Source organism: Dreissena polymorpha, chromosome 12, assembly GCF_020536995.1.
Source record: "Dreissena polymorpha isolate Duluth1 chromosome 12, UMN_Dpol_1.0, whole genome shotgun sequence".
NCBI lineage: Eukaryota > Metazoa > Mollusca > Bivalvia > Myida > Dreissenidae > Dreissena > Dreissena polymorpha.
In genome coordinates this window covers 21,273,279-21,300,689 of record NC_068366.1, presented here as the reverse complement: position 1 = coordinate 21,300,689, position 27,411 = coordinate 21,273,279, and the positions used below count along the sequence as shown (strand labels likewise).

General features: G+C 35.8%; 2 protein-coding genes and 1 long non-coding RNA gene across 4 annotated transcripts in view; all 3 read left to right on the top strand.

Moving 5' to 3' along the window:
- LOC127853024 (uncharacterized) overlaps positions 1-6,900 on the top strand; it is a 32,760-nt gene extending 25,860 nt beyond the window's left edge. Inside the window, exons 3-5 of one of the 2 annotated variants that reach the window (XM_052387151.1) lie at positions 738-867; positions 5,388-5,567; positions 6,190-6,900. In XM_052387151.1, the coding sequence (XP_052243111.1) occupies positions 738-867; positions 5,388-5,553 (296 nt within the window). In that variant the 3' untranslated portion in view covers positions 5,554-5,567; positions 6,190-6,900. Of the gene's footprint in view, positions 1-737; positions 868-5,387 lie in introns of both variants that reach the window. The other variant, XM_052387150.1, reaches the window with a different exon arrangement.
- A 3,376-nt stretch (positions 6,901-10,276) lies between these two features.
- On the top strand, positions 10,277-12,736 carry LOC127853381 (uncharacterized). The gene is made up of 2 exons (XM_052387872.1): positions 10,277-10,444; positions 11,713-12,736. Exons 1-2 carry the CDS (start codon positions 10,354-10,356, stop codon positions 12,558-12,560), a joined length of 939 nt encoding a protein of 312 aa, XP_052243832.1. The 5' UTR covers positions 10,277-10,353; the 3' UTR covers positions 12,561-12,736.
- A 13,463-nt stretch (positions 12,737-26,199) lies between these two features.
- LOC127853308 (uncharacterized) lies at positions 26,200-27,328 on the top strand. The gene is made up of 3 exons (XR_008036560.1): positions 26,200-26,303; positions 26,689-26,802; positions 27,247-27,328. It is a non-coding gene; the product is annotated as an uncharacterized LOC127853308 (long non-coding RNA).
- Positions 27,329-27,411: the final 83 nt, after the last annotated feature.

Genomic DNA, 27,411 nt, shown 5'->3' with positions numbered 1-27,411 from the left:
ATTTTAACCCGGCACGGGCAAGCGGGCGTCCGCTTAAAAAAAGCCCTGAGGCTATTGTTAATGACATCCATAGGGAAAGGTCATACTTAAGAGAATGAAGTTCGTATCATGTTTTCAAAGTAAAATGTGTTTACATGTATTTGTGTTCACAAAATTCTGTAAATATAAAGAAAATGTGTACTTGGGCTTAAAATTCTGTGTTAAGGGCGATTTCTGGAAAAAAAGCTTTATATAAAACATGTTATTCTGTGCTTATGTTTTACGTTGATGTCATCAATATTAATGTTGTAGTGGTACTTCACTTATGATCCTTCAATATTATCTGATAAAAGTAAACAACAATAATGATGATGACGTCAACGTAAAACATTCATAAATGCGGAAAATGGCGTTGACGTCACAAATACTTAACATAGGGGATGGTCTAAACAAAGTCAGGAAGCCAAGGCTAGGCTCAGTGTTTGTGTGTGTGTTATATTAACCCGTGTCATATGTAAAAGTTTAAAAACAATGAAAGAGTTACATTAATATTTCTATAGGAGACATTTCATTCATTAATGTCATTGATGTACATGTATCTCAATTTCAAATGCTGTCTTTTTCTTTGCGATTTTCATTCGATTCACTCCAATTTGGATAAAAAACTTTACGTGTCCCTTAGACACCTAATCAATCGAGACTGAAATGATCCTATTAGATTTATCTAATTAAAAAGTGTTTCAAAAATGTTTTTCTAGATGACGAAACCAGCCATGAAGTTCTATGCAGAAAGCTACAGGAGGCTGCGGAAAATAAGCAGGGCAGATACGCACTCTTTGACTGCATCTATGACAAGAACAAGACATCCAAACTCTGCTTGATCACTTGGTAACATAAGTCTAGAGAACTCTTAAGTGCTGCACATGTCTGCCCGTATGTCTAGAGTTTGTTTACTCCACTCCTCTTTTACTTCTCATAGATCGGGATATAGTGCCTTCTTTTCCCATTAAAACGAAAAACTGTGCATCATTTCCGTAATTCGATGCGCACCATGATGCAATGCGATGCCCGTTGCATAAATCTTATTCCAGATAAACCACTCTTACACAAATTATTTGTTTGCTCCTACTCGACTAATGAGATCGTTCATGAAAAAAAAATCAAGGTAGATCGATGCCTGCGTCGTCGCCGTAATGTTTGTTTAAGTTGTTGTTGTCATGAAAACTCGTTGATTTACAACGCAAAACTTCTTATTTGAACTGATGCAAGTTAATTTAATCATATTTTTCATATTTTTCAACTTAGCTGTTGCTTCATTTTGATAATTTAATCCAAAGTTTAATGTTAGCAAGTGTTTTTTTTTTTACTGGAATGGTAAACAAAGAGTAAGTTAAAGTCTTCCAAAAATTTGCACTCTGTGTGAATTTACAGTTTGACGTCATCAAAGGTAAGTCGCGCAACAACTTTCTCGCCAACTAAATTGGCTTCCTTTGTCTAGCAATAAACATTTAGAACCAATCGTGTGCTTGTTCCTCAATGGCAATCGTCCAATTTAATAATAGCATGCGCATAGCTCTGCCTTTGAATCCTTTGCAGAGAACGGAGGTGGAGTTGAACGGTAAATTGAGCAAGTGTTTTGCGCATGTTGAGTTCCGATTTGCAGAAATTACTCGGCCCTAAGCATTGAAACGACGAATTCATTAATCAATTATTATCCGAGACATACTGATTAGTTCCGATTTACAAACTTTCTTTACAGTTCCTTACTATGGCGGATGCCCGTGTTAACAAAATTCTTAAACACATATATCGTAAACAATGGCAGTGTTTTATTTGATATTTATCCCCCACCATAGGCAAAGGGATATTGTTTTGGCGTTGTCTATCCTTCCATCTTTCCATCCGTCCGGAGCCATATCTTGAAAGTGCTTTGGCGGATTTCATTGAAACTTGGTATGAATATATATATGGATAAGAGGATGATGCACGCCAAATGGCATTGTACACCATCTGTTAATAAAGGAGCTATGGCCCTTTGTATCTTGAAAAAAATGCTTTTTTGTGTGTCCGGAGCCATGTCTTGGACGTGCTTTGGCAGATTTCATTGAAACTTGGTATGAGTATATATATGGATAGGAGGATGATTCATGCCAAATGGCAATGTACACCATCTGTTAATAACGAAGTTATGGCCCTTTGTAGCTGGAAAAAATGCTTTTTTGAGTGTCAAATAAAACACTTTTGTGTCCAGAAGCATATTGGCGGGAATATCAATTCAACGAATTTGCTTGTTTATACTAATTATCAAATTGCAAGGTGATACTATTTTAATCTACTATTATATCAGGTTTGTTTAATATAATTGACATGTTAAACAATATAGTTGCGTCACAGACTCGGAAATAAATTTGACGGGGTCTCAATTTTACTGACGGTGATTTTTCTATTGTCTGTAATTTTTACCCGAAATAAATCTTGAGATGTGACCATTTATTTTTGCAAAGTGCCCATTCAACTTTGTAAGCGCCCATTGTTTTGTTTTCAACTTTGTAGGTGCCCATTGTTGTTTTTTTCATCTATGGGGCAGTAATCCCATCAGAGAAAAAAATATCTCGATCTCTGCTTCTGTGCGGTAATGGGTCAATTTTTCATCTGAATGACCTTAAAGTGTAGCCACTTTTACTTTGGGGACACTTTACAAAGTAGTGATTAAGTAGAGCATTGCTGGGATTGTTTGTGACCAAGCTTTATTTGAGACTGAGAGTTGTAAGCATGCTATAATACAACATAGTTGAAGTTTCATTAGAGATAAGAAAAGCGCAAGTTACTTGTTTTATCTTACCTGAGAACATCGTGTCCATTTTGAGCTTTTGTCTGTCATGCCTGTTGAACTGTACATCATCATAATTGTCTCTTTAAATGTACATTAGCATTGTATCTTGAAATAAACATCATCATCATTGCCTCTTGAATTGAACATCATCAGTACCATTGCCTCTTGAAATGTACAGCATCATCATTGACTCTCGAAATGTACATCATCATCATTGCCTCTTGAAATGTTCATCAACACCTCTTGAAATATACATCATCATCATTTAACACTTAATACTGATATTCATGAAACTTTTTGCAGAACAATTGTCCCAATGATACCTCAACTGAAATGGTTTATGGGATATCATAAAATTCTTACAATACAAAATGCAAAACATTGTTAACACTTTCATATTTATTGCATACTGTATGGAATGTGAATGGCATATTTGCCCCTAGTTCTGGCTTCCATAACCTTGAATGTCGCTTTTTATGATTTTTGACTGGCGCGACTTTATAGTTATGGACCAACCCCAATAGGAAAGTCAACCAGAAATTCCCGAAAAGTTGACAGTTAACAAAGACCAGTCCAAAACAGCTTTTAAATGCAGTTATTGGCTCAAATCAACCACTTGATTGGAAAGATTGACATTTTTCACATTTAACTGATATATTCTTTCCCAAAATACTATCTTAAACTTTTGAAATTTATCTATTCTGCTCTTACATATCGAGAAAAACAGCAATGTGACAGACTTTCTTGAAATGTGAATCTCCCGAGATTTCACGGTCATATGACGTTATTTCTATTTTTTAGTAACATACCATGTGCTCAAGTGTTTTCAAATTCAGAATGACATTTCCCGGTATTTTAGATTATTCTGGCTTGTTTTGTAAACAAATGGTAGTGTAAATACAAGCTCAAAGTAAATATTATTTAAAACTACCTGTTTCACACTGAAATCAGTCTTATAATTCACCAGACGTAAGTTGTTAATAAAAAATAATAGATTTTAGAAAACGAAAGTAATGTTTACAATTTCAGCAAAAAATGTCAATGTTGATCTGAAAGTATCCAAATGAAAACTCGTCACATGAGAAAGCGACAATGGCGTCAAAATTGTGAATTTCAGACTGATGATAGTTATTTTCATCTACTGTAAGATCATTTGAAACATTTGAACCTTAAAATATTCCCTGATGCAGTAATTTATATTCATTTACCAATATATGTAGAAATGTATCCAAGAAAATGAGCTTTCTTTGATTTATAGCGTGACATGAATATGTTACAAGTCTGGTTGACTTTCGATACGGGGTTGGCTTCAGCGTACAGGTATGTCAATACTTTATAAACTGTACGCTGAAGTTTCTTTAGCTATATTTGCCCCATGATATCTCAGCCAATTTAAAAACAGGTGATGTTGGTTGAAAATAAAAACTCGTTCACTTATTCAATTATAGAAAGTTTTCCCCACAATGATAGGTGTTTCTTTATCTGTCAGTTGGTCTGTCCGCATGATTTGTTCTAATTTTTTTAATGACACACTCCACATTTCTCAAGCAAAATGTTAAAGTAACATTACTATTCAGAATCAACGAAAATTTTGTACAATTGTTCGTAAAATAAACTTAACCAATTTAAAATCAGTGTTCCTTATGGCAATTGCCGAAATTTCAACGTCAGATGTGGTCTGGTAAAATAGATGTTTGTAGATACAAAATGCTCGTTTTTATTATTGTTTTGCATATCTGTTCATACGACACATGAACACTAAAATGGTGTTCGTGTGTCGTATGAATATATATATTCGCGGGAATTAATTGTGGCCTCAAATAAATAATAACGAGCATTTGTATCTACAAAAATCTATGTAATCATACCACATCTAGCGTTGAAATTTTGGCTGTTGCTATAAGGAAAACTGATTGTTAAGGTGTTAACTTTATTTTACAAAATACTTAACGAACTTTTCGTTGAATTTGAGCGTTATAGAGACTTTAAATGTAAAGTAAGTAATCACAATGAAGTTAAGAATTTGAAGACAATTTTTATATGCTCAATAATCTATACATTCCTCAAAATGTGTTCTTGAAATTTGCCTTAGTCAGCAGCATTAAAAGTTACATGAAAGTGGAGCGAGCTTCTTCGTTATTTTTTAAGCAATTAAATTGGAACTTGAAGTATGTTCTGATTATAAAGTGCAGATGTGAAATGACTTGTCATGGCCAATGGTCCACATTTCGTACTTATATGCCCTTGAAATGAGTCATAATCAATAGCATTAAAGGTGAAATTTTGTGGTGCAAACTATTGTCTCATTACTCAAGCATTTAAATTGAAGCTTCAAGTATATCATCACCGTCGTGTTTGTGGCAAAGTTCTAGTATATAATAGTTTTTTGTCATGTTTTGCACAATTGAAAAAGAAACCTATTTTTCGCCTTTATTTCAGATTAATTGACACTGAATTACTCATTTCTAGGGGTAAAGGCCATATTTTAAAATGTTTAATAGAAACACCATGCTATCTGTTTGAGAAAGGAAATGGTTTATACTTTTGCGGAACTTCTAACATCTGTTTGCTGCAGGGTGGATGATGCAATGGTGAAAATCAAGGACAAAATGTTATACACGTCAAGTAAGAAACAGCTTCAGTCAAAGATGGAGGGCATAGCTGTCAACCTGCAGTGTAACAGCATAGAAGACCTCGAGTGGGCAGCAATCGTCAGCAAGTGCGCCAGCAAGTATGACTGATCCCACACCACTCGGTGAGCGGCGGCATTGGCATAGTAGTAGTCTTTTTCTTCTGTATAAGGTCCAGTTTCTTGAAATTGTCTTAAGTCTACCCAACTAAAGTCATTTTACTCCATAAGTTCAGAAGGTATTTTTAATACAAAAATGTTTTGAATGAATACTGTATTGATCATCTAAAAAAATAATTGTAACAGAGCACTGAACGATCTTCATTCTTTTGAATGTTATATGTAAAATAATGTTACGAAATGAAAAAAGTGAAAAAGATCAGTTTATATCGTAAAGCTAACTTTTTACACATTTAAAAAAATTGGGGACCAGATCTGTATGTTTGTAGTACTGTTGTATCAGCATAGTAACCATGTACCTGTATATGATTATTTGTAAATCAAGTTTAAATTGTAATACCAGAGCTAAAAACACTAGGCATAAATGTTAACTTGCATGAGGAAAAAAGGTTAAACATGTTTTTACATTTTTATTTTTTTTTCGCTGTTAATCTTACAAAGGAAATGACAACAAACCAGTTTTTATAATTTTACGCAAATTTTGCTGAGTCTTTTTTTCAGCCTGTTTATTTTAAGATAAGTTCATTTTGTATTGTTGTAATAAAATGTGTGTTTTATTTGGATCTAGAGCTAGACATGGCGCTGTTTAATTTGAAAAAGATGTCTTGCAATATTGATTGAAGGACAATAAACCATCTCATATCTTCACTTCATGAGTGGAAGCATAGAGAAGTTCTGAATTTGTAAATGTTTTGTTTTTTGACTGTTAATCTGGTACTTTGTGCTATAGAATATTTAATCGTCTAAAATGTTGAATAATGTACCAAAAGAATGTGTGTACATGCCAATGAGTGGTTCAATGCCACGAGGGACCAAAAGAACAGTGTCGTTAATAATCATTGTACAATTGATTTTGTAGTACTGTGCATTTTGGGTTTTGCAAAATATAAGCAATATACCACTCTCTTTTTTATACCGTAAATAGAACCAAAGAATTTTCTGTTTGAATTAGCAACATAATTTTGAAAATTCTTTGCATATTTGTATTGTGTATTGACATAATAGAAATTTCACTAGTCATTTTTGTTTCTTCAAAAACAACTGAAACAATCATGTTTTGGCACTATATAATATAACATTTTATTTTTCAGCATTATTTATTTAAGTACACTTAAGTCAACTGCAATATTAATAATGGCTTAACTTACTTTTTTCTTAAACATTAACAGCTATTGCTAATAACAATTTCGTTTTCTGTTTTGCATGAAATTATTTATGTAAACGATTTTGCTTTCTTAATATAATATTGTACCAAGTAAAAAAAGTGCTAAGAATACAATCTTTGTTTTTTTTTAATGTTAGTGATATTTGGTTTCGCTGTAAAAACACATGAATTATTGTACCTGGACGTTTACTCGGGTGGACAAGTAATTTTGTGATACAAATATATAAAAAAATGAATGCAGTATGTGAATGAAATATATAGGATCTGGCACAAGTTGTCATATCATACCATATTTTATTAAACGAGTTCATGAATTATGTTAGTAAGTGAGCCTTTGGCCAGCTTACTAACGAATTTCCTGGACGAGTTTAATAAAATATGGTATGATTATGACAACGAGTGTCAGATCTTTTTTATCACATGCTTTTAAATAAGCAAATTAAATAAATATTTACCCAAACATAATGATAAATCTCGCATATTGTTTGCATTTCCTGGCGTCATTTGGAATGCCTCGGCTTTTCCGAAGCAAAATAACAAAATGCGATTGGTCAATAAACGAAAACTAAGCCAATGAAACCGCTTCAAAATGTTGTATAGCTCATGTGTAATATAAAAAAATATGTAATGGTTGTATTACATTGGAAACAGGGTATAGCATGTGATAAATAATAATATAATTATGTTTTAAAAAGCAGTCAATTTAAAAAGTCTATGTACCTAACTTATAAATGGCAAACTTCTTATATTTGTAAAAACTTCACATGAAACAAGTTTGATCATGCCTTGCTATGATTAAGTTTATTTAAAATGGGATAACCACCATGAGTTCTTCATTGCCCGTGATCCTGTATGGAAGCCTATCGTTAAAAGGTGTGTGAGAAGTTGATTTTTATCGAGAGCACTGGGCGATGTCCCATCAAACGGAGACCTGCTAGTTAGTATGACAAGCCCCAGAGTTAAACCTGTGTCTTTTAAGTGTGAATTATCGTCTCTTGCGAAAGACAAATAAGTGGGTCAGAGTTGAGTGCGATACAACTTGCAACACCTGAGTTCCGGTACTAAAGCGTAACAAATACCACTCGGCCATAGATCAGCGCTTCGTCGAAGTTTATGTTGGTCTAACGCTTGCATAGCCGGGTGTGTTTAGTAAACAACTAACTCCTTACATGTACTCAAATAAAGAAGCTGCAAATCAATACGGTAGAATTCGGTTCACACATTTTGGAGAAAAAAAGAAACCAAAGGCTATATAATTTATATAAATGTAAGAACTGTGATACACTAAACTTTAAACGCATATTTGTTGGGAGAACATTTATAACTTTACTTTTCGGATCAATTTAATTTATTACACACATTGTTAGGATTTTTATGTCCCTCTTCAAAGAAGAGGGGTTATATTGTTTTGCACATGTCGGTCTGTCGGTCCGTCCACCAGGTGGTTTCCGGATGATAACTGAAGAACACTTGGGCCTAGGATCATGAAACTTCATAGGTACATTGATCATGACTCGCAGATGACCCCTATTGATTTTGAGGTCACTAGGTCAAAGGTCACGGTGACCCGAAATAGTAAAATGGTTTCCGGATCACTCAAGAAGGTATATGCCTAGGATCATGAAACTTCATCGTTAGATAGATCATGACTCACAGATGACCCCTATTGATTTTAGGTCAAAGGTCAAGGTCACGGTGACTCAAAATAGTAAAATGGTTTCCGGATGATAACTCAAGAACGCATACGCCTAGGATCATGAAACTTCATAGGTAGATTGATCGTGACTCGCAGATGACCCCTATTGATTTTGAGGTCACTAGGTCAAAGGTCAAGGTCACGGTGACCCGAAATAGTAAAATTATTTTCAGATGCTAACACAAGAACGCTTACTCCAAGGAGCATGAAACTTCATAGGTAGATTGATCATGACTCGCAGATGACCCCTATTGATTTTCAGGTTACTAGGTTAAAGGTCAAGGTCACAGTGACAAAAAACATATTCACACAATGGCTTCACTACAACAGAGAGCCCATATGGTGGCATGCATGTTTTACAAACAGCCCTTGTTGTAAGTAGTTTTTTTCCAGTAAGAAAAATATTCATTAATAGTTTACATTTATATGAATGTCGAAAATGTTTGCGCTTTCCGAATCTTGATGTTGGAACAAGACTTTGGTACATGCACACGTATTGCCTATGGACAATTCTTAACAACCCATATGACACTACCTGAGTCTGACCTTGATGAGACGTGCTTTGGGCATCTATTGAAATTGGCTTTTTCTTGGTTCACGGTTTGTTTTTACATCTAGCAGAAGCGCCGCTTGCTTCAACCCTTGACTGACCATCTACAATCTGTACATACCATCGGATATCGCATTTCTCAATCACAATGTATAGTTTATTTATGAATGTTCAAACCGTTTGGCCAGGTCAGGTTGTATAGATTTTATCTCGTATAGCATGGACACCAATTGCTACAACCCTTGCGACGATGCTAGCTTAGGCCTTTATCCAACCATATTATCACACCTCATGTTGACCTTTACTTGATTTAGACTAAGAATAAATCGGCCGCTTTCTGTGAAAACAGGTTTAATGCATGTGAGCAAAGCGCCCTTCTAAATTAGCCTGTGCAGTCCAAACACGCTAATCAAGGACGGCACTTTCCGCCTTTACTGGATTTTCGTTTAGAAAATTAGAAGACACCACATTTAAACGAAAACTTCCATAACAGCATAAAGTGTCGCCTCTTGTTAGCCTGTGCGAACTGCACAAGCTAATCTGGGAGGACACTCAAAGCACATGCATTTATGCCCAGTTATCACAGAACGAGAATCTATAAGTAAACCACCGATACGCCTTCTAAAGCTTGCACAGCTGTTCCACATGATCACCTTTGATCCGTAGTTTCTGACTCTGAGCCCATCGTTTTGTAATCGCTCGAACCCCCCCCCCCCCCCCCCCCCACCCTCATTTGGGATAACCAATACATTTCTAGATTATATCATTTTTAATGTTATATTTGTAACTCCAATACTTTCTGTTCACGCTGGTGATCAATCGGGAGTAAATCGAGTAGATCTAAGTTTATAACGTTCATACCAAACATCAGTATTTGTTATGCCCCCGAAGGGTGGCATATAGTTTTTGAACTGTACATCAGTCCGCCTGTCTGTCCGTCAGTCCGTCCGTCCGTCCGAAAACTTTAACATTGCCCATAACTTTTGCAATATTGAAGATAGCAACTTGATATTTTGCATGCACGTGTGTCTCGTGGAGCTGCACATTTAGAGTGGTGAAAGGTCAAGGTCATCTGTCAAGGACAAAGGTCAATTATATGGCTTCATAGCGGCGCAGTAGGGGGCATTGTGTTTCTGACAAACACATCTCTTGTTTAATATTACCTTTGCAGCAAGCGATCACAAGCAACACATAATTAGAAGCTTTTTTTACAAATAAAATACATCTGAGAAAAATAAACGCCATTACTTCTGATTGTGACGTCATAAATAATACAAGGACGTGATGACGTCACGTTTCTATTAGCAGCTTAAATCGAGGAATGGAAAATGACGATGATATACCGACGCAACGATTGTTGTATTTATCGAATATAAGCCAAAACACGTTCTTTTGCAAAGATGCTTATTTAGGTAAGTGGCCCAACTGCGGGCGTTGTTCATACGCCTTAGCAAAATCCTTGTCTTGTATTTGAAAGCAAATTGTCATAATTTTGTTTTTAAGTGAACATTGTTGATGAGGCCCATGTGCAATATAACCTGCTCTAGCAAATTGGACAACCCGAACGTTACTGGAAAGACGGAACATTGTCATATCCCATTCTGGTGATTCAGATCTTTTTCGGGATTCTTACCTATTTTTCACGATTTTTTGTCACGACACTTATTTTAAAGGCCCCTAATATCAGCAATGTTCGATATCGAACGCATGCATGACACGCATGTATAGTTTAACTAGCCATCGCGAATAAATTTCAATAGTGAAGTTGTTTGTTATGTTATATTACATGAATAAATCTGTCACGTATGATCAAACAAATACAATTGGAAAACATACGAATATGTTTATCTATCGACACGTTTAACAGTCAGTTTTTCGGTGCGTGCTTCTATCCAATATCGAGCAATTGATGCGTAAAATGACACTCGTTACAAAGATCTAGATGTTTTGTAATCATTAAATATACGCGTTACCAGGGTTTTTGTGATACATTTTCATGCTAGGTTGAACATTTTGAAATCCACAAACTATATATCGTCAATTTATGCAATATACATAGTGTTTTAAATTCGGCTAAAATTAGGAATAACGGCGAAACATACACATAACCATTACTAAATCTATAAACTGCTACTACCATCTAGGAAAGCCTATATGAACCATTTAAAATTTAAATAAAATATTGCCAAGTCGCATTAACGCAAAAGGCGTTCCTACGCACATAAACACGTAATATTTAACGTAAGCACGCATAAGAACGCTAATAAACGTGTACATTGTAATAGCGCTTTATAAATACCTTATAACGTAAATCAATTCGTATTTTCGCGAAAGAAAGGCGTAATAATTCGATATAAAGGCATACTTATAAACGCTAAAGCATTCGTAATAACGCCAAACTGAAAGGCGTGCAAACGCTAAAAACGTCGTTATAACACAAAATGAGGTCGCCGTGGTGTAATGGATATGGTGTCCGCCTAGCGACCGGGAGGTCACGGGTTCGATCCCCATCGTGGGAACGTTTTTTAGATCTCCCCCCAAAACACCAAGTATTGGTTCTAGGCCCAGGAAACGGACTCGATAGCTTTTATATAAGCCTTAGGCTTTCGATGCAATCAAGCTAAAATAAATAAGTTTAAACTAAACACAATATGATACTAGTAATCACATTCGATTTCAGCCCTGTCAGCTCGGGACAAAGTGGCAGCGTGTTGCACGACTTATTCGCCCGTATACATGCGGCGTCGGGTGCCCTCCTTCTCCAGACACGTGGCCACAAGGAAAGCATATCTCAGCTCCACGCCCCTAATGGCGTTCCAAGAAGTTCCGTCCGTCAGTGCAAACAGCAATACCTGTGATCCTTGGCGGAAGTCGCTGATGGTGGTAACGTTGGATTCGCGGATACGTGACGGCTGTTTCGGGGTCGCGGTTACAAGGCAAATGCTGTTGAAGTATTATTCGTTGTTAGCGCTGGCCAGCAGACACTTTTCGTCATTGACCACTCCTCCACCAAGCAGCCTATTAAAGCCTCCGACGGGTCAAATGCATGTGTTCTCTTTAAGCAACAGCAATAGGCCGCCTCTCACACTAATTCGACGGGAACCCTTGCTTACGTTTCTCATCCGTCGCCCAGTTCTTGGCAGCCCAATCCCTTTAAGAGAAAACGACGAACTATTTAAAGCGCTTACCAAGTCAATAGACTTGAAGGCCATATCGTTAAATAACCCGACTGAAACCTTCCTATTCTACGAGACGCATTTCCCGCTAATTCTCAAGAGGAACATGATCGAGAGAGAACTCGCTTCGACGCCTAGCAGGCGCTCGCGCACCCCGGAACCGCCGACGTCCGTCATTACCAGCCGCCAGAGGTCGCTGAATCAGCGGCTCGTGGAACTCGAGTTCATGATGGAGGAAATGAAAAGCGCGACCGAGGACAGTCCGCTCGTAACGGAGCTCTACGATGCGACTTTTGATCCCACAAAATGGCCGTGGTATAAAATGGACACCAGATCATTTTGTCGACGATAGTCTATAGTTTCATCCTAAAAATCGTTTTATAAATTCAAAGTTAACGTTCATGTTTCATGTACTGTTATACGTTCAATGATATTCATTTTCTAAAACATATTAACACCACTATGAAAGGTCTCGGATTTTCGTCTATAATTGTTTTTAACTTTATTCTTTTTTTATAAAAGTAAAAATAAACATTTGTCTGCCGCTATGTACATGCACAGGAAACTCTTAGTCGCTGACAAAATAATGGTTTTAAACCATACACGCTCGAGAGGTTTCATAATACTATTAAAAATGCGCAATTTTTTAATTTTAATTTGGTTGCATTTGACTAGAGTAAAAAGATTACTCCTGCTTTCTTAGTTTTGAAAGTGAACTTGTTGAACACGTTTAGTATCCAAAATATGTGATGTTTGAATTCTCTAGATGTAACCCCCCATAGCCTTCGATTATTTTTTTTTCATTTGCGGGCGTTTATTTTTTATTTTTTCGATTTTGTATAATGATGTTCAGGCAAGTGCCTACACTGCCTACGCACAGCTACGCGCCTGGGAGTTAAATTTCGAAAAGTCACCAGGTTTACGACATGCTGAGAGATTCCCTACAATATGAACAGTTGTGCATTTTCCTTTGTCATCACATTTTACCCTTGCATAATTTATATCGCTGCAAATCGATTTTCAACAAATAGTAGTCAGCTGAAACGGAACAGTTTTTCATCTTTAGTTTCGCTCCAACGACATAGGAACATCAATTACAGAGCCTAAACATAACGAGTTGTATAAGTCAAACTTGCTAAATCCGGAAGAAGACTTAAGAATTTCTTTTTTTCTATAAGTTTTCATCATATTATGGGGTTTTTTTTGATACAGTTAGACAAATTGCGCCAAATTATAGAGTAACGTCTTGTTAAACCTTCAAATGAAGATCACAGACTGGATTAACGTTCGTAAAAATCATACGAATTCGTAAGTTTTCGAACCGTTTATGAAACGTTCGAAGGAATTTGCGTAAGAACTTTCGTTCGTAAGAAACGCAGAATTCTTACGAAAAACTTTGGAATTGTTTAGGAAACGAGCCCAATATCCTTTACTTCGGAGCTCCTAAATATGTGCATTCTTCAAAAGATGCATTAATTAAAAACATCGTAACAAAATGCACATTCGTTAGTTGGGTAATGTATAGCAGTGGAAGAAAATGTTTTTAATTTGTCGAGTTTTCACCTTTTTGTCCCCTACCGGTGAAACCGGATGGGACTTATGGTTTGCACTTCGTCTGTCTGTCAGTCTGTCTGTCAGTTCGTCACACTTTTTTGAATCCTTCGATAACCTAAAAAGGTCTTGATATTTTTTCATGAAACATGGATAGATGGCAATATGGAGATTATGCACGTAATTTCATTTATCCCTACGTCAAGAATTATGGTTGCTATGGCAACAAATGTATATAAAATCTGACAATGGTGGAGCTTCACCGGTAGGGGACCATATTGCTTGGCAATCTCTTGGCGTTACTAGTTTAACGGTGTACCTGAATTCAACCGACGTCGGACTCAAAACGCTGTTAGGATTCTTCCGAAATAAGACAAATCAATAAAATAAATAAAAAACCGAGTGATATTGATTTAGGTCATCTATAACAACATAATGAACACTTTTCAAACCGTTGATAAGTGTAATATCGTAAATATGCTATACGAGTACATGTAATTAATAATTTTTATTAACCTTGATTTGGTGTATGGTTATGTCTTCTACATACAGTCTCCATTAAAATGTATGAATACGTTTAAATGGCCACATGAATAAATGACTTCATATACTATGCATACATTGTAAACACTAATGCAACTACATTAACCCATATATGCCTAGCGTCTAGAAGAAAGGCCTTTGCAAACAGCGTAGACCCAGATGAGACGCCGCATGACGCGGCGTCTCATCAGGGTCTGCGCTGTTTGCTTAAAGGAATTTCTGTAAGTAATATTCTAATATACAAATAAATATCCTAGACATCCCTAATTTTGAAAATAAATTGATCCAATTTAGAAGGATGGGAGAGTCCAGTAGGCATAAATGGGTTAAGATGTAAACGCTCTGTACAAATCTGTTCCCCTTGAATACTCAGCCTACTCCTTAACCAATCTCGAATTTCACTCCGATCATAATCAACCGAAACGAGTAAACTTATTTACACGATAAACGTGACCAAATACGCGTGGCGAACAACAAAATCATAAACATGGGGTAAACATTCATGGCTTCATAAATTGTGCAAGTTAATCAAATTATGAAAAGTTAAAAAGAAAAATATATGCGTACGTGTTCATGCTTAATGATTCAATTCAGTGACGTATATCTTATCTATGCATGTAGTCGAACTCCACCCTAAAGGGCAGACTTATGGACCATTGAAAGCTTTAAAAGAGAGGAGTCATTGACTCGAAGATTTCAATTGGTTGCAATATTACGGAAGTTGTTAGTGTGTATAGCCATTGCAGTGAAATTTCTTCTTTCATTCAAACGTATTCAAAAGTATTCATATCGTATTGGGTGTGAGAAAAGTGTCAACGGATTTATTACTTACATCTTTCAGATTAGAATATTAATTTTTTGTTAAGAACCACGCCTAAAACAACATTCAACAAATTAAAATACAGAGAACGTGAACTAAAATGAATAAATATTATGTGAAGTGATTTTTCTGATTACTTCTTGAAATGCGTTGGGAATGCTTTTATGTCGCGCTTGTCGTTGGAATCCATTTTGCAGGTAAATTTTAAGGTTTTTTTTAAATATGACTTGCATGTTTTTGCCTTAAGTGTATATCTGAGAAGAAAAGTGACTCTATTATGAAACATAATTTACTATATTTATCAGACAATATATTTTAAATTTACTAATTAGAAACAATTTGTACCCGTGTATGCGGTTTGTGTGAACTCAAAGACGATTAGACGTTATAGTAATGCAAACCTGAACATTTTGCTTCGAAGATCAAAATTGCGAAGGAGTAACCTGCTGCTGTTGTATTATTAAATAGCCATAGGTGTTAATGCGTATTCAACATGTACGCACAGTTGAACGGTATATTTAACATAATTGAGTTTGCTAGATAATTACTTGTAAATATAGCTTTAAAACATCAGTTTGAGCATTTAAAATCGCCAACGCGTTGCTTTACAGATAACTACATAAACTTGTAAATAGAATTAATAATTATTTCACGCATCGTTGACCTGTGTTTGTTATGTTATTCTCTCGATCGAATCTTATTGAGGCGCAAACAGGGTATGTCATTATATGAAAAGAAGCGATATCATGATTGTATTGCACGCTTGATGTCCCGTTGAATTCGGTTAATCATTTGTCTAGTCAACATAGTTTGATGCACTGTAGATTAAGCGCTTCGGGGGCTCGTTGTATCATCTTATTAAAACATGCGAGGAAAAAGGTCTTATTGAACTGATCATTGCAATAAGGAAATGGAAGCTTTCTCAATTATCTGGTCATGTTTAATAAATTGCAAAGGAAATCCCACATAACTATTTTGAAAAGGAATATGTGTCACACAAGAAAGCGAAGAAAAGTATAAGGTAAGTAGGTGGGTTGAAAGAAAAGTTAGGATGCAGCTGTATTTAGCAGCCCAGATGTGCAGCAGGTGAAGCATAGAGAATCCATTGTACAGTAGCAAGCAAACGCAAGGATGCATATATATTGAACATCGAAGAGTGTAGCAGTGATGAAAAAAGAAAGTAAAAGGATAGTAGGTGGGAGAAATGAAATATCAAGATGCAGCTGTATTGAACAGCAATGAGTGAGAGGAAGGAAAAGTCACGAGGAGAACGGGGGAGGTGGGCAAAGGTACAGTCAATGGTTTGTAGGAATAGAGATGCTAAGTAATAGTAGTGGAGAGGAACGAAACGTCAAAAAGTAAAAGGACAGTACAAAAAAGCAATTTGAAGCCAATGGATAGTCGGGGAAAGCAAAGCAATGTCATAAAGGCAGCAGTCAGACCTATGAATGCTTAAGGTGAAGTAGAGGAAGAGAAAAGTCGTAATACGATAGAAAAAACGAGTCAGTGTTCAGTTCGAGTGCAAAGAGATGAAAGTGGCAGTTGGTAAATCAAAGTAATCAATAGGCAATAAGGGGAGCAAAGAAAAATCGACAGTCGTGGAAGCCTTGAAATCAATTGACAGTAGGGGAAGCACAGACATTCAATGGCCAGTAGGTGAAGCAAAGAACACAATGTACACTAAAAGGAGCAAATAAATCAATGTCCAGTAGTGGAAGCAAAGAAATATGTGTGCAGTTGGGGATGCAAATATGTGCAGTAGAGGAAGCAAAGAAATTGAAGGGCCAGTAGGGGAAGGAATAAAAACAATGTGCATGGAAGCAAAAAAAATACATGTGCAGTAGGGTAAACAAACAAGTTGAAGGGCCAGTGGGAAAAGGAATAAAACCAATTTATCAAAGGGGAATCAAAGAAATTGAATGGCCAGTAGGGAAAGTAATGAAAACAATGTGCAGTAAGTGATGCAAAGAAATATAAAGGGACAGCAGGGGAAGGAATTACAACAATACACAGTAAGGGGCGCAAAGAAATATAAAGGGGCAGTAGGGGAAGGAGTGACAACAATGTGCAGTAATAAGAGACGCAATAAAAAAATAGAGGGGCAGTAGAGGAAGGAATTACAACAATGTGCAGTAAGAGACGCATAGAAATATACACTACGTCTTGCGCGATTTCTGCCGTCCGCAACGCATCACCTAGATTCAGCCTAGCGCGGCAACTACTTTCGTCATCGCGATACACCGTGGGACTCCGTTGAACGCAGTGATGTCGCCGTGGCAAAGCGCGGTGACAGGCTCGGTCAAAAATGTCGATAAGAACTCGAGCGCGGGCGTTATTGGGCAATAAATCTCACGGTAGACCACCGCGGCATCGGTAATTTGTAAGTTATTACAGGTTCACGTTAACAAAATTGTACATTTAGATATATTTTTTTTAAATATGAATACTTCATATTAAGATACTTATTTGTCCAATTCTTTTATGTTTTTTTTACCCTCTTCACAAAATCAATTGACTTGTCTTACATCGAGAATGAAAATAGAGTGCGTTTCATGCTTCATGTTTTGTTTCAATTGTTTCTGCTTGAAATTTCATGTATTGTTTTTATATACAGATTGGTTTTGTAAGCATTTCGAAAATGCTTGCTATTTCGTGTACCTATATAGCTCGCCACCAATTTGAATAAAAGATATTGCATGTAATTTGATATCGTACTATTTAAGTGATGTCCTGTTTCTATTGTGACATGTTTTGCTTAGAATACATATGCAAATACGAGCCATCGGCAGTAAATATTCATTTCAGTGATAATGCAAAAGTGTTCACAACTTTGGCAGTGTACATGTATATTTTTGAATTATCTAATGAATTATAATATTGTTATAAATACTTAAACCGAAAACTGTACATGATTAATCACAATCTTAATATTTTTAAATATGTATCATAATAAAAAAACATATGTAAACAATTGGTAACTCGCCAACATGATGAACTGATTTCGATGAATGTTTAAAAAAAACGTGAACGAAAATCTTAATATTGTGATATTAAATGTACCAATGTTTATCACAATATTCCTTCAATAACGTTTTTCTTAAAAGTGTTTGACAAAATGAACTTGTTACTGAATAAAACGGGCATATACATCGCCAATATAACACATTATTTGTTTTCGTTAAAATATCACTGAATTGAATACTTACTGCCGAAGTCTCGAATGTATATTCGAATCAATATATGTACTAATAGAAACAGAAAATCACTAACATAGTCTAGTATCCAATTACATGTACATGTAACATGTTTATACAACTATACATTTACCTGTAATCACCGCGAACCACCGCAATCGCCGTGGTCCACCGTTAGATCGATAGCCCGATAACGTCCGCGATGCTCACCCACTATCATCACGATGGACCCACCCTCAGACCATGTTGATTGTCCAGGCTGACGAAAAATTGTCCACTGTGGGGCTGTGTTTTAGGCAGAAATCGCGCTAGACGTAGTGTAAAGGGGCTGTAGGGGGTGGAATGACATCAATGTGCAGTAAGGGCGGCAAAGAAATGTAATGGGGGAGTAGGCGAAGGAATGACATCAATGTGCAGTAAGGGACGCAAAGTAATACCAATGGGCAATAAGGGAAGGAATGAAAACAATGTGTAGTAAGGGGCGCAAAGAAATATAAAGGGAAAGAAGGGGAAGGAATGACATCAATGCGCAGTAAGGGACGCAAAGAAATATAAAGGGACAGTAGGGGAAGGAATGACAACAATGTGCAGTAAGGGACGCAAAGTAATACAAAGGGGCAATAGGGGAAGGAATTGCAACAATGTACAGTAAGGGACGCAAAAAATATAAAGGGGCTGTAGGGGAAGGAATGACAACAATTTACTGTAAGGGACGCAAAGACATACAAAGGGGCAATAGGGGAAGGAATGACAAGAATATGTAGTTAGGGACGCAAAGTAATACAAAGGGGCAATAGGGGAAGGAATGACAAGAATATGTAGTTAGGGACGCAAAGTAATACAAAGGGGCAGTAGGGGAAGGAATGACAACAATATGCAGTAAGGGACGCAAAGTAATTCAAAGGGGCAATAGGGGAAGGAATTGCAACAATGTACAGTAAGGAATGCAAAGAAATATAAAGGGGCTGTAGGGGAAGGAATGACAACAATGTACTGTAAGGGACGCAAAGTAATACAAAGGGGCAATAGGGGAAGGAATGACAACAATGTGTAGTAAGGGGCGCAAAGTAATACAAAGGGGCAATAGGGGAAGGAATCACAACAATGTGCAGTAAGGGACGCAAAGTAATACAAAAGGTGCAATAGGGAAAGGAATTGCAACAATGTACAGTAAGGGACGCAAAGAAATATAAAAGGGCAGTAGGGGAAGGAATGACAACAATGTACTGTAAGGGGCGCAAAGAAATACAAAGGGGCAATAGGGAAAGGAATGACAACAATATGCAGTAAGGGACACAAAGTAATACAAAGGGGCAATAGGGGAAGGAATTGCAACAATGTACAGTAAGGGACGCAAATAAATATAAAGGGGATGTAGGGGAAGGAATGACAACAATGCACAGTAAGGGACGCAAAGAAATATAAAGAGGAAGTAGGGGAAGGAATGACAACAATGGTCAGAAGAAGAGGCTAAAAGTAAAAGAAATTAAAGGACCAGTATGGGAAGGAATTAATCTAATGAGCACTAGTCGAGGGAAAGCAATTCAAGGGTCAGGGGGAAGGGAGAAGAAAATGAGCAGAAGGGAAAGTAGTGAGAATCAAATAAATTAATGGGCCGTAATGAGAAGAAGGAAACGTGTAGGGGCAGAAAGGGGAAAGTAACGGGCTGTATGGAAGCAAAGACAAGTACATATTCGGTGCATGAAACCGAAGATAGGGGGGAAGCGACACAGTAGGTCGATTGGCAGTAGTTTAACTACGAAATAACAAGGGGTAATAAGTGACATCAAATAATAATCAAGTGACAGTAGAAGAAAGCATAGAACATTAAAGGGCAGCAGGGGGTAAACAACAGATTTATTGGTAAGTAGGGCTGCGATGATGGAATGCAAATAAAAATCAGTGGGCGGAAGGGGCAAAGAAAGGTCAGTGAGTTGTTAACGGGAGTTGGCAAAGAACAGTCAAGTCGTCTTGGGAAACCATGTGTTTATTCATTACGTATACACTGAAAATAGAGTGTAAAAGCATAGCAACCTTGGTAATCGACGATGATTTGAACTGGGAGCAATACACCTCGAATTCACTATGCTGATTTAGTTATTTAGCCGATAATATAAGACGACAATCAATCTGTATTTGATGTTTCAGACTTCTCTGATAGAAGCACCGTACATATATGGTGAATGATATTTACCGTAATCACTTTTGGATATTAGTTATTTAACATCTTTATATTTGAAGGAACCTCTGGCCAGACCTGCCTTGACCTTCCTAATTTTACTAGCACCTGCGCTAATCAATTTATAGAATGGAATAACAGCCCACGATTTCCTGAAGAAATCTGCAAGTAAGTACTGTAAAAATGTATCCCATATTTTCATTTTAAAATTATTTGTTATACTGTTCGTATGTATTCATGTGGTACTTAACGTTAAAACATATATTTTACATAAATGCAGCTGAACTAAATATACATGGTCAATGCAAATTATTCGTTTTTTAATTAACTTTTTGGCCATCCTGAAATATTACGTCATAGAGGCAATCTTGCGATATGTTTTTGTATAATAAGCTCCCCGATACCAAGGATGGGGTAATTAACCTATATACCGATAGACTGCGGTATGCATGAAATGTCGGTATTTTGCAGTATTCGTTCTGGTGTTGTGCACAAGTATGTTTCTTAAAATTTGTAATTATTTACTTTATTTTCATTTGCCAAAACTGAGTCACAAACCCTGGTCTTGTCTACAATACTTGCGTAAAGTAACCATTTTTTCATCGGTTTTCTGAGTTTCTCACACACCCGTTAAGGTCCGTAAAATATGTTTTTAAAATTAACAGGATTAAAATGTCAAATTAAGGTGAAGAAATGATCGAACACGGAATATATGTACTGTAATTTTGGCCTGCGCTAACACTTTACCTGACATGTTAACAATTGAATACCTTTATGGAATTCATCTCTGCGACAGCATTCAACGGTTTTTATCCCGTTCCTAACAAAAATAGCTAATAGGGTAAATAAACATTTTATAAAAAAAATGCTCGTTGTCAGAACGCTAAAAATAGAATTGATTCACGTAATTTTCGCTTAAAATCGAGTGAACTTGAAAACGTCCGAAGGAAGATTGACAGAAGCTATGAATGCTCAGTAAATATACTTTGTAAGATATCACTATTTGTGTTCGAGATTAACCAGCTTTGGTTAACTCGTACCTTTTTTCATTACACGAATTTACTAAAAGAAATGGGTACTAATTAACGTAAACGGTTCAGAGTTGATCAAACGGTAAAGGGATGTTAATACTCTGCCTATGTGGAATTTCAGTCTGCATATTGATACTAATTGTTATTATCTCCAACATGTTAGGACAATTATTTATGTATAATTTTTCATTTTGTAAATGATGTACATAAATCACACATTTCCTGATGTCGCCCGTTTTACTACACCCGATAATTATCCCCACGCTTTTCGGAGAAAGAGTGAGGATTATTTTGTTATCTCCGCAGTTTGTCCGTCCGTCCTGTCCACTATCTCCTCCTACATTATTAGCACTAGAATCTTAAAACTAACACACATGGTAGCTATGAGCATATGTGCGAAAGTGCACTGTTTGGAATTTTGATCTGACTCCTGGGTCAAACGTTATTGGGGTTGGGGTGGTGCCGGATCAGAGCATTTTCACTTTATTTTAGGCTATTTTACATTAACTTTTTCATTTCTACACCGCTATACTTCAAATTGATACTGAACATCTCTTATTACAATACGGTCAATCTCAACTATGCATGGCCCCATTACCAACCCTGGGGCGCTCCTGGGTCAAACATGCGGCGTGGGGATACGCGTCGGCCTCTTCCGCGTCATTTCTAGTTACATTTTGTACTCAGTATATTTTTGACCAGACAATAAAAATGTGCATGGGACAATTTTTTACGAAAACACCATTACATAATAATTATCCGTTTTAACATTCCACAGTTTCATTCAACAGAACATCTGATTTGGTTTAATATGAAACACTTTAGAAGGATAATTGTTGTCAGACTGCCATGCCACGATGTCCTACCAATTTAATCCAAATAGTGATGAAACAAATTTTATAGTGGTGATAACTGTTATTTTTACTGTTACAAACTGCAAGACTGGGAAATCAAATGTTAAAGTTGATTTATTTTCCCAATTTACTTTTACTATTTATTTGTTATTAATTAGCATATGTGTATAACATTCACACAAAAGAACAAGAAATATTCTGGATTTTATTACGTTTAGTCTGGTGTTTCGAAGAGTTTAAATGAAGCTTAATATATTATTGAACTGGTTTATTGTGCCTAAGTAGCATGCTTTTATTAAATGTGTGTGTTTTAATGTTTATGAAACTACAAAATTGTACAAATATTTCTAGGTGATAAACAAAGTGGTTAATTTTGAATGAAAAATGTATCGGTAACATGAATAAGCCATGTTGGCAGTAATAAAATATTTTCAGTTCAGTAAACAACAGAAGCCCGTGTATTGAACTGATTAAATCCCCATAACAGGTTGGCTAATAAACAAGGTATACTACAACTTTGTATTTGTCTATTTGTTATTGTTCTTGTTGTATTGTATTGTTTGTGTTTTTTTTAAGAGGCGGTGGTTTAGTTTAGTCTTAAGAACGCCCCCACAGTTGGGATCGAACCCGCGACGTCCCGGTTGCTAGGCGGACACCATATGCATTTCACCACGGCGACATAAGTTTTAAAGTATGCCTCAATATTTTCTCCCGACTCATCCCTGTTTAGCTCAACGAACCGTCAGGTGTTCGAGTGTCTGCAGTTTCATCGAAGCAACTGCTCTTTTTCCTCCTTGTCTGTGTATACAACGTTCAACGAGACCTTCGAATTCGTTAATTTTGACCTTGACCGGATGTGCGAATATTATCTAGGTAGGGCAGTCACGTATATTCCCAATATATGTATTTAAGTTTTATGTTCTACGTTTTTTCTCATTATTGTAATATAACATTCGTCGTATAAATATAGGTTTGGTTACCAGTTTATTAAAAAAAAACCAGACTCTGATCATGATTTTAAAGTATTCAACCACAAGCAACGGAGCGACAAATTGTTGTGTTGCCAATATACTAGATACTTGCGGTCATGATCATTATGTGATATTCTGCATCCTTTTAGCGAACCATTTGTCATAGCCTTTAAATAATTAACAACAGGAAATGGTTTATAGCAATCTCAATACGTTTAGCTTTGTTATGTTTTTTATCTAGCAATTGCATCATCATCATCATTATTATTATTATTTATTTTATTTATATTGATGGTGATTGTGTTGTTGTTGTTGTTACGACTGTTATATAATATATAAAAACTTACTTGACCACAGGTGACTCCTGCCAGACTTTTCAAAACTGTTCCAACATCCTCACTACTTTTGCAAATAAGTACTCCACTGATTCTCTTGGCCTACATGGATTTTATGAAATGTTTTGTGGGTAAGTATATATTTGCATTACAATATTTCTTCGGCTCATTGATTGTAATGCTTATATGTTGAATTTGCCTCAAAACCTTTTTCATAGTCATTGACATTTTTATTACCAGTACAAATTGCCAATGAAACTTAAAAGACGCGGACAGGGGTATCCGACTCTTATATTTGGTATCTAAAGATTCAGCAGTTTTCTTTTGTTGGGACTAACATTGTTATAGTATTATAATCTCATGTCAAGTTAATAAATTTACGCATTAATATACTGAATACATGTAGTTACCATTTTACACGTCAGAAAGACCTTATGTTTGAAGTTGCTAGATTCAGTCTCAATTTGTTTACGCACTATTTTTTTCTGTTCTTTACTTTGTATTTTATTATTTGATCCGTTTAAGAACCGGTGTCAACTCTCTGCATTATACGCGTTATTAAACATGCATATTCGCGAACAACAAACAACAGGTAGAACATATAAGTATATTAGCTCGAACTGTTATATTATTATCTGAGTTCTGATTGGTTCATGTCAACTATAGGTGTTTACCATTTAATGTAATTTGAAAGTTTTATTTTGTGAACAATACGTCACCATGATCAACAATCTTGTTTGCAAAACAATGTTTTTAATGGGTATAATACACAATCAAATTGCAATATTCTCTCAACGCCCTCTCCTTATAAAATATAAAAAAATAATACTACAAAATAAATGGCTTTTTAGATTAGCAATTTTAATTGCGCGACTATTTTAGCAGCTCAAACGCATGGCGTGACATATATTTACCAACAGTATTAAAATGACATATCATTTTTTAACAGCGTCTACGACTGCGGATTTGCTAAAAAGATAGCATGCCCAAAGACCTATGAGCACTGGAGTAAGACCCTTATCAATGTAAAGGTCAACTCGACCACGACCCTGCCACTGGTGCCAGAGTTGGAGACCGCATGTCCAGCCGTCTTAGGTACGCGCCTATCGGTTTCTGGTTTCTGTGTAATAAAAATTAGCCAATCAATATTTAGTCGTTATGTTATGAATGATGAACCACAACTTTCATGAAGTATATGGGTTTTCTTTACAATTTAGGCGTTTGCTCTTATTGTTGTTGTTGTTTTTTGTTTACCAATAAAATATGAACCCTTGATTAGTCAACTAAAGCATTTATCGACAGCTGTCCGGTGCTTAATGTCAGTTGAAATGTGTTTCAAACCGACATAAAGTGAAAGGTTTTACACTAAAATGCGTTTCCTGAAGAATGACTTTTTAAAAATACTTAAATCAGATCGTATGAAGTTGGCACACTTCCAACAGGGCAATTTTATTATGGCCCATCTAAGTGCATCGCGTTAATCCATCATGCAAAAACTTGTTGTGATATAAAGTACTCTTTCAATACTAATTATGTCATTAATGTTGTTATGTTATTTATAATTCATATCGTTTTGTGTAGTTGTTTTGTTCTCTAATTTGTGTACATATTTTACACATAATGTATGTTAAGTGTGTTAGTGTCCAAGATAATACTACTCGCCGAAAGCTAATCTCTGATTGGTTGACTCAAAGTTGCAAGGCGTTTTCGTACCTGTACAAGAAATCGATTTTGGAACTTACTTTAATCCGCTTGAGATACGAGATTTCTAACTGCCTATGGCGGTACGAATATTTTGATCAATAACGAAAGTCACAAACAGACGATTTCACATTTCGAAATGTATAACGGACGTTATTTTTTTCTGATGTTCATATTCGGAAGTGATTGTACTTGCTTTAAAAGTATTGGATATTATGGCTCAGTGTCAACAGGTGTAGAAATTTTATGCGAACTTCACCCTTCATGTAGGTAACAGCTTAAACACTGAAAACAAGGCTGATTGTATTGTATTATAATTTAAAATGTCATACATTTTAGGTGTGGCCATACGGCTATTCATTGATTAAAAAATATGTTTATCAAAAGAAAATGTTATTAGAAAAAAGGTATATTCGTTTTAAAAGAAAAATTTATTGATGCAAATCAGCAAAGAATCAGACTTATCAAAAAGATTGCACTATACTTGAATCGGACAGTAAGAGAAATTTTTCTGTGAACTGAGTATTCTTTTACTATCATTATTTAACTGATTCAGACTCATACGTAGTATGTGCTTGTTTAACTATAAAATATACGCAATGTATGTGATTACCAATTTAAATGTTTTTATTGAAAATTAAAAAATTATCATTGTGCATTGGAAACAAGCTACGTCGATTTGATTTTTGATTTAAAACCATTTTGATTCATGCAAATCGCAATTCAACAGGCGATTTTGATCATATACACAATCAATTAGCATGTGCATTATATAGTATAGACTATAAAGCACCATATAAAATGTGCTACAATAGGGCCTCAAACATCAGCGAGACATGTCTAACCGAACAATGTGGTCCCACTGTTGCGTCCTTCTACGTACACCTGTTTGCATTCTTTCGATGCAGTTCTATTTGTAAGTACAGTTTCCATTTTGCCAAATCACTGGACGTAAACGATTCATTGCGTTTTTAAAATAATTTATATAGTGAATAATAAAATAACAATAGTTATAACATCAACAAATGTAAGGCCATTGTACTTAAATTCGTTTAATTGATCTCTTTCTTTGTTTTCTGTATCTGCAAACATATAAAACAGGTTATTTGATTGTAATTTGGTAACGTAAACATAAGGAAGAAAAATGGTTTATAACAACATTGATGAGACGACCATGTGGCTTAATCGGGAAGGTCATATGACCGAGAGATAGTCGTGTTTGAGTTGAGTTCAACTCAAGATCGTATGATCGTCTAATTTCCATGATTCTTAATCAGTGAAACTCTTTTAATATTTTAAAGTTTCAGAAAATTGTTACACCAAACAATGCCTGAATGGGGCCACGTGCCAATTACACGTTGGTTTCGTCACGTGCGTGTGTTCTGTGGGTTATACGGGGTCACGATGTGAAACAGGTATATACTTACCGTTGTTCTACGGAATAATGTTTTTGTTACCTGTTTTTACTTGTTGAATCTCAGTGATTATTTGTACAAAAAGGGACAAAATGTTATGTAAGGTTATCTGTCAAAAGAAGAATTTCGATTAGAAAATAACTAAATAAACTTATAAATATTAAATATATAGATGCATCACAGCGTAGATCTTAATATTATGCCGGAATATATTTTGCCATGTTTAAAATCAAATCACTTTTTGCGCTAAGGTTGCAGCTATATACATTTTTGTATAAATTGAATGTTAGACTCTTGCATAGTTAAGGTACTGTCAGGGCATGTTAAGATATCAATAACACACTGTGTGGTAAAATACTAAAAGAAACTATTTTATACTTCTTTTGTAAGAGTAAAAACAAATATTTAATACTTTTTTACATTTCTTTGATGAACATGTTTCAGAAATTCTGGAATGTTCGTCCAATCCCTGCAAGAATGGAGCAACCTGTTCGGAACGATAGCCGGATATCGGTGTAACTGTGCCAAGGGGTTTACAGGGACGAACTGCGAAAGCAGGTTAAATAAGCCACATTGCATATCATTGACCTTCCAAAACGGAGAATATTA

What these genes read in the sequence shown, in the direction of transcription:
- LOC127853381 (XM_052387872.1), top strand. Translation starts at nt 10,354, where the DNA reads ATGGAAAATGACGATGATATACCGACGCAACGATTGTTGTATTTATCG. An exon ending in TTGCAAAGATGCTTATTTAG is followed by an intron (nt 10,445 to 11,712) that starts GTAAGTGGCCCA and finishes ATTCGATTTCAG; the next exon opens with CCCTGTCAGCTCGGGACAAA.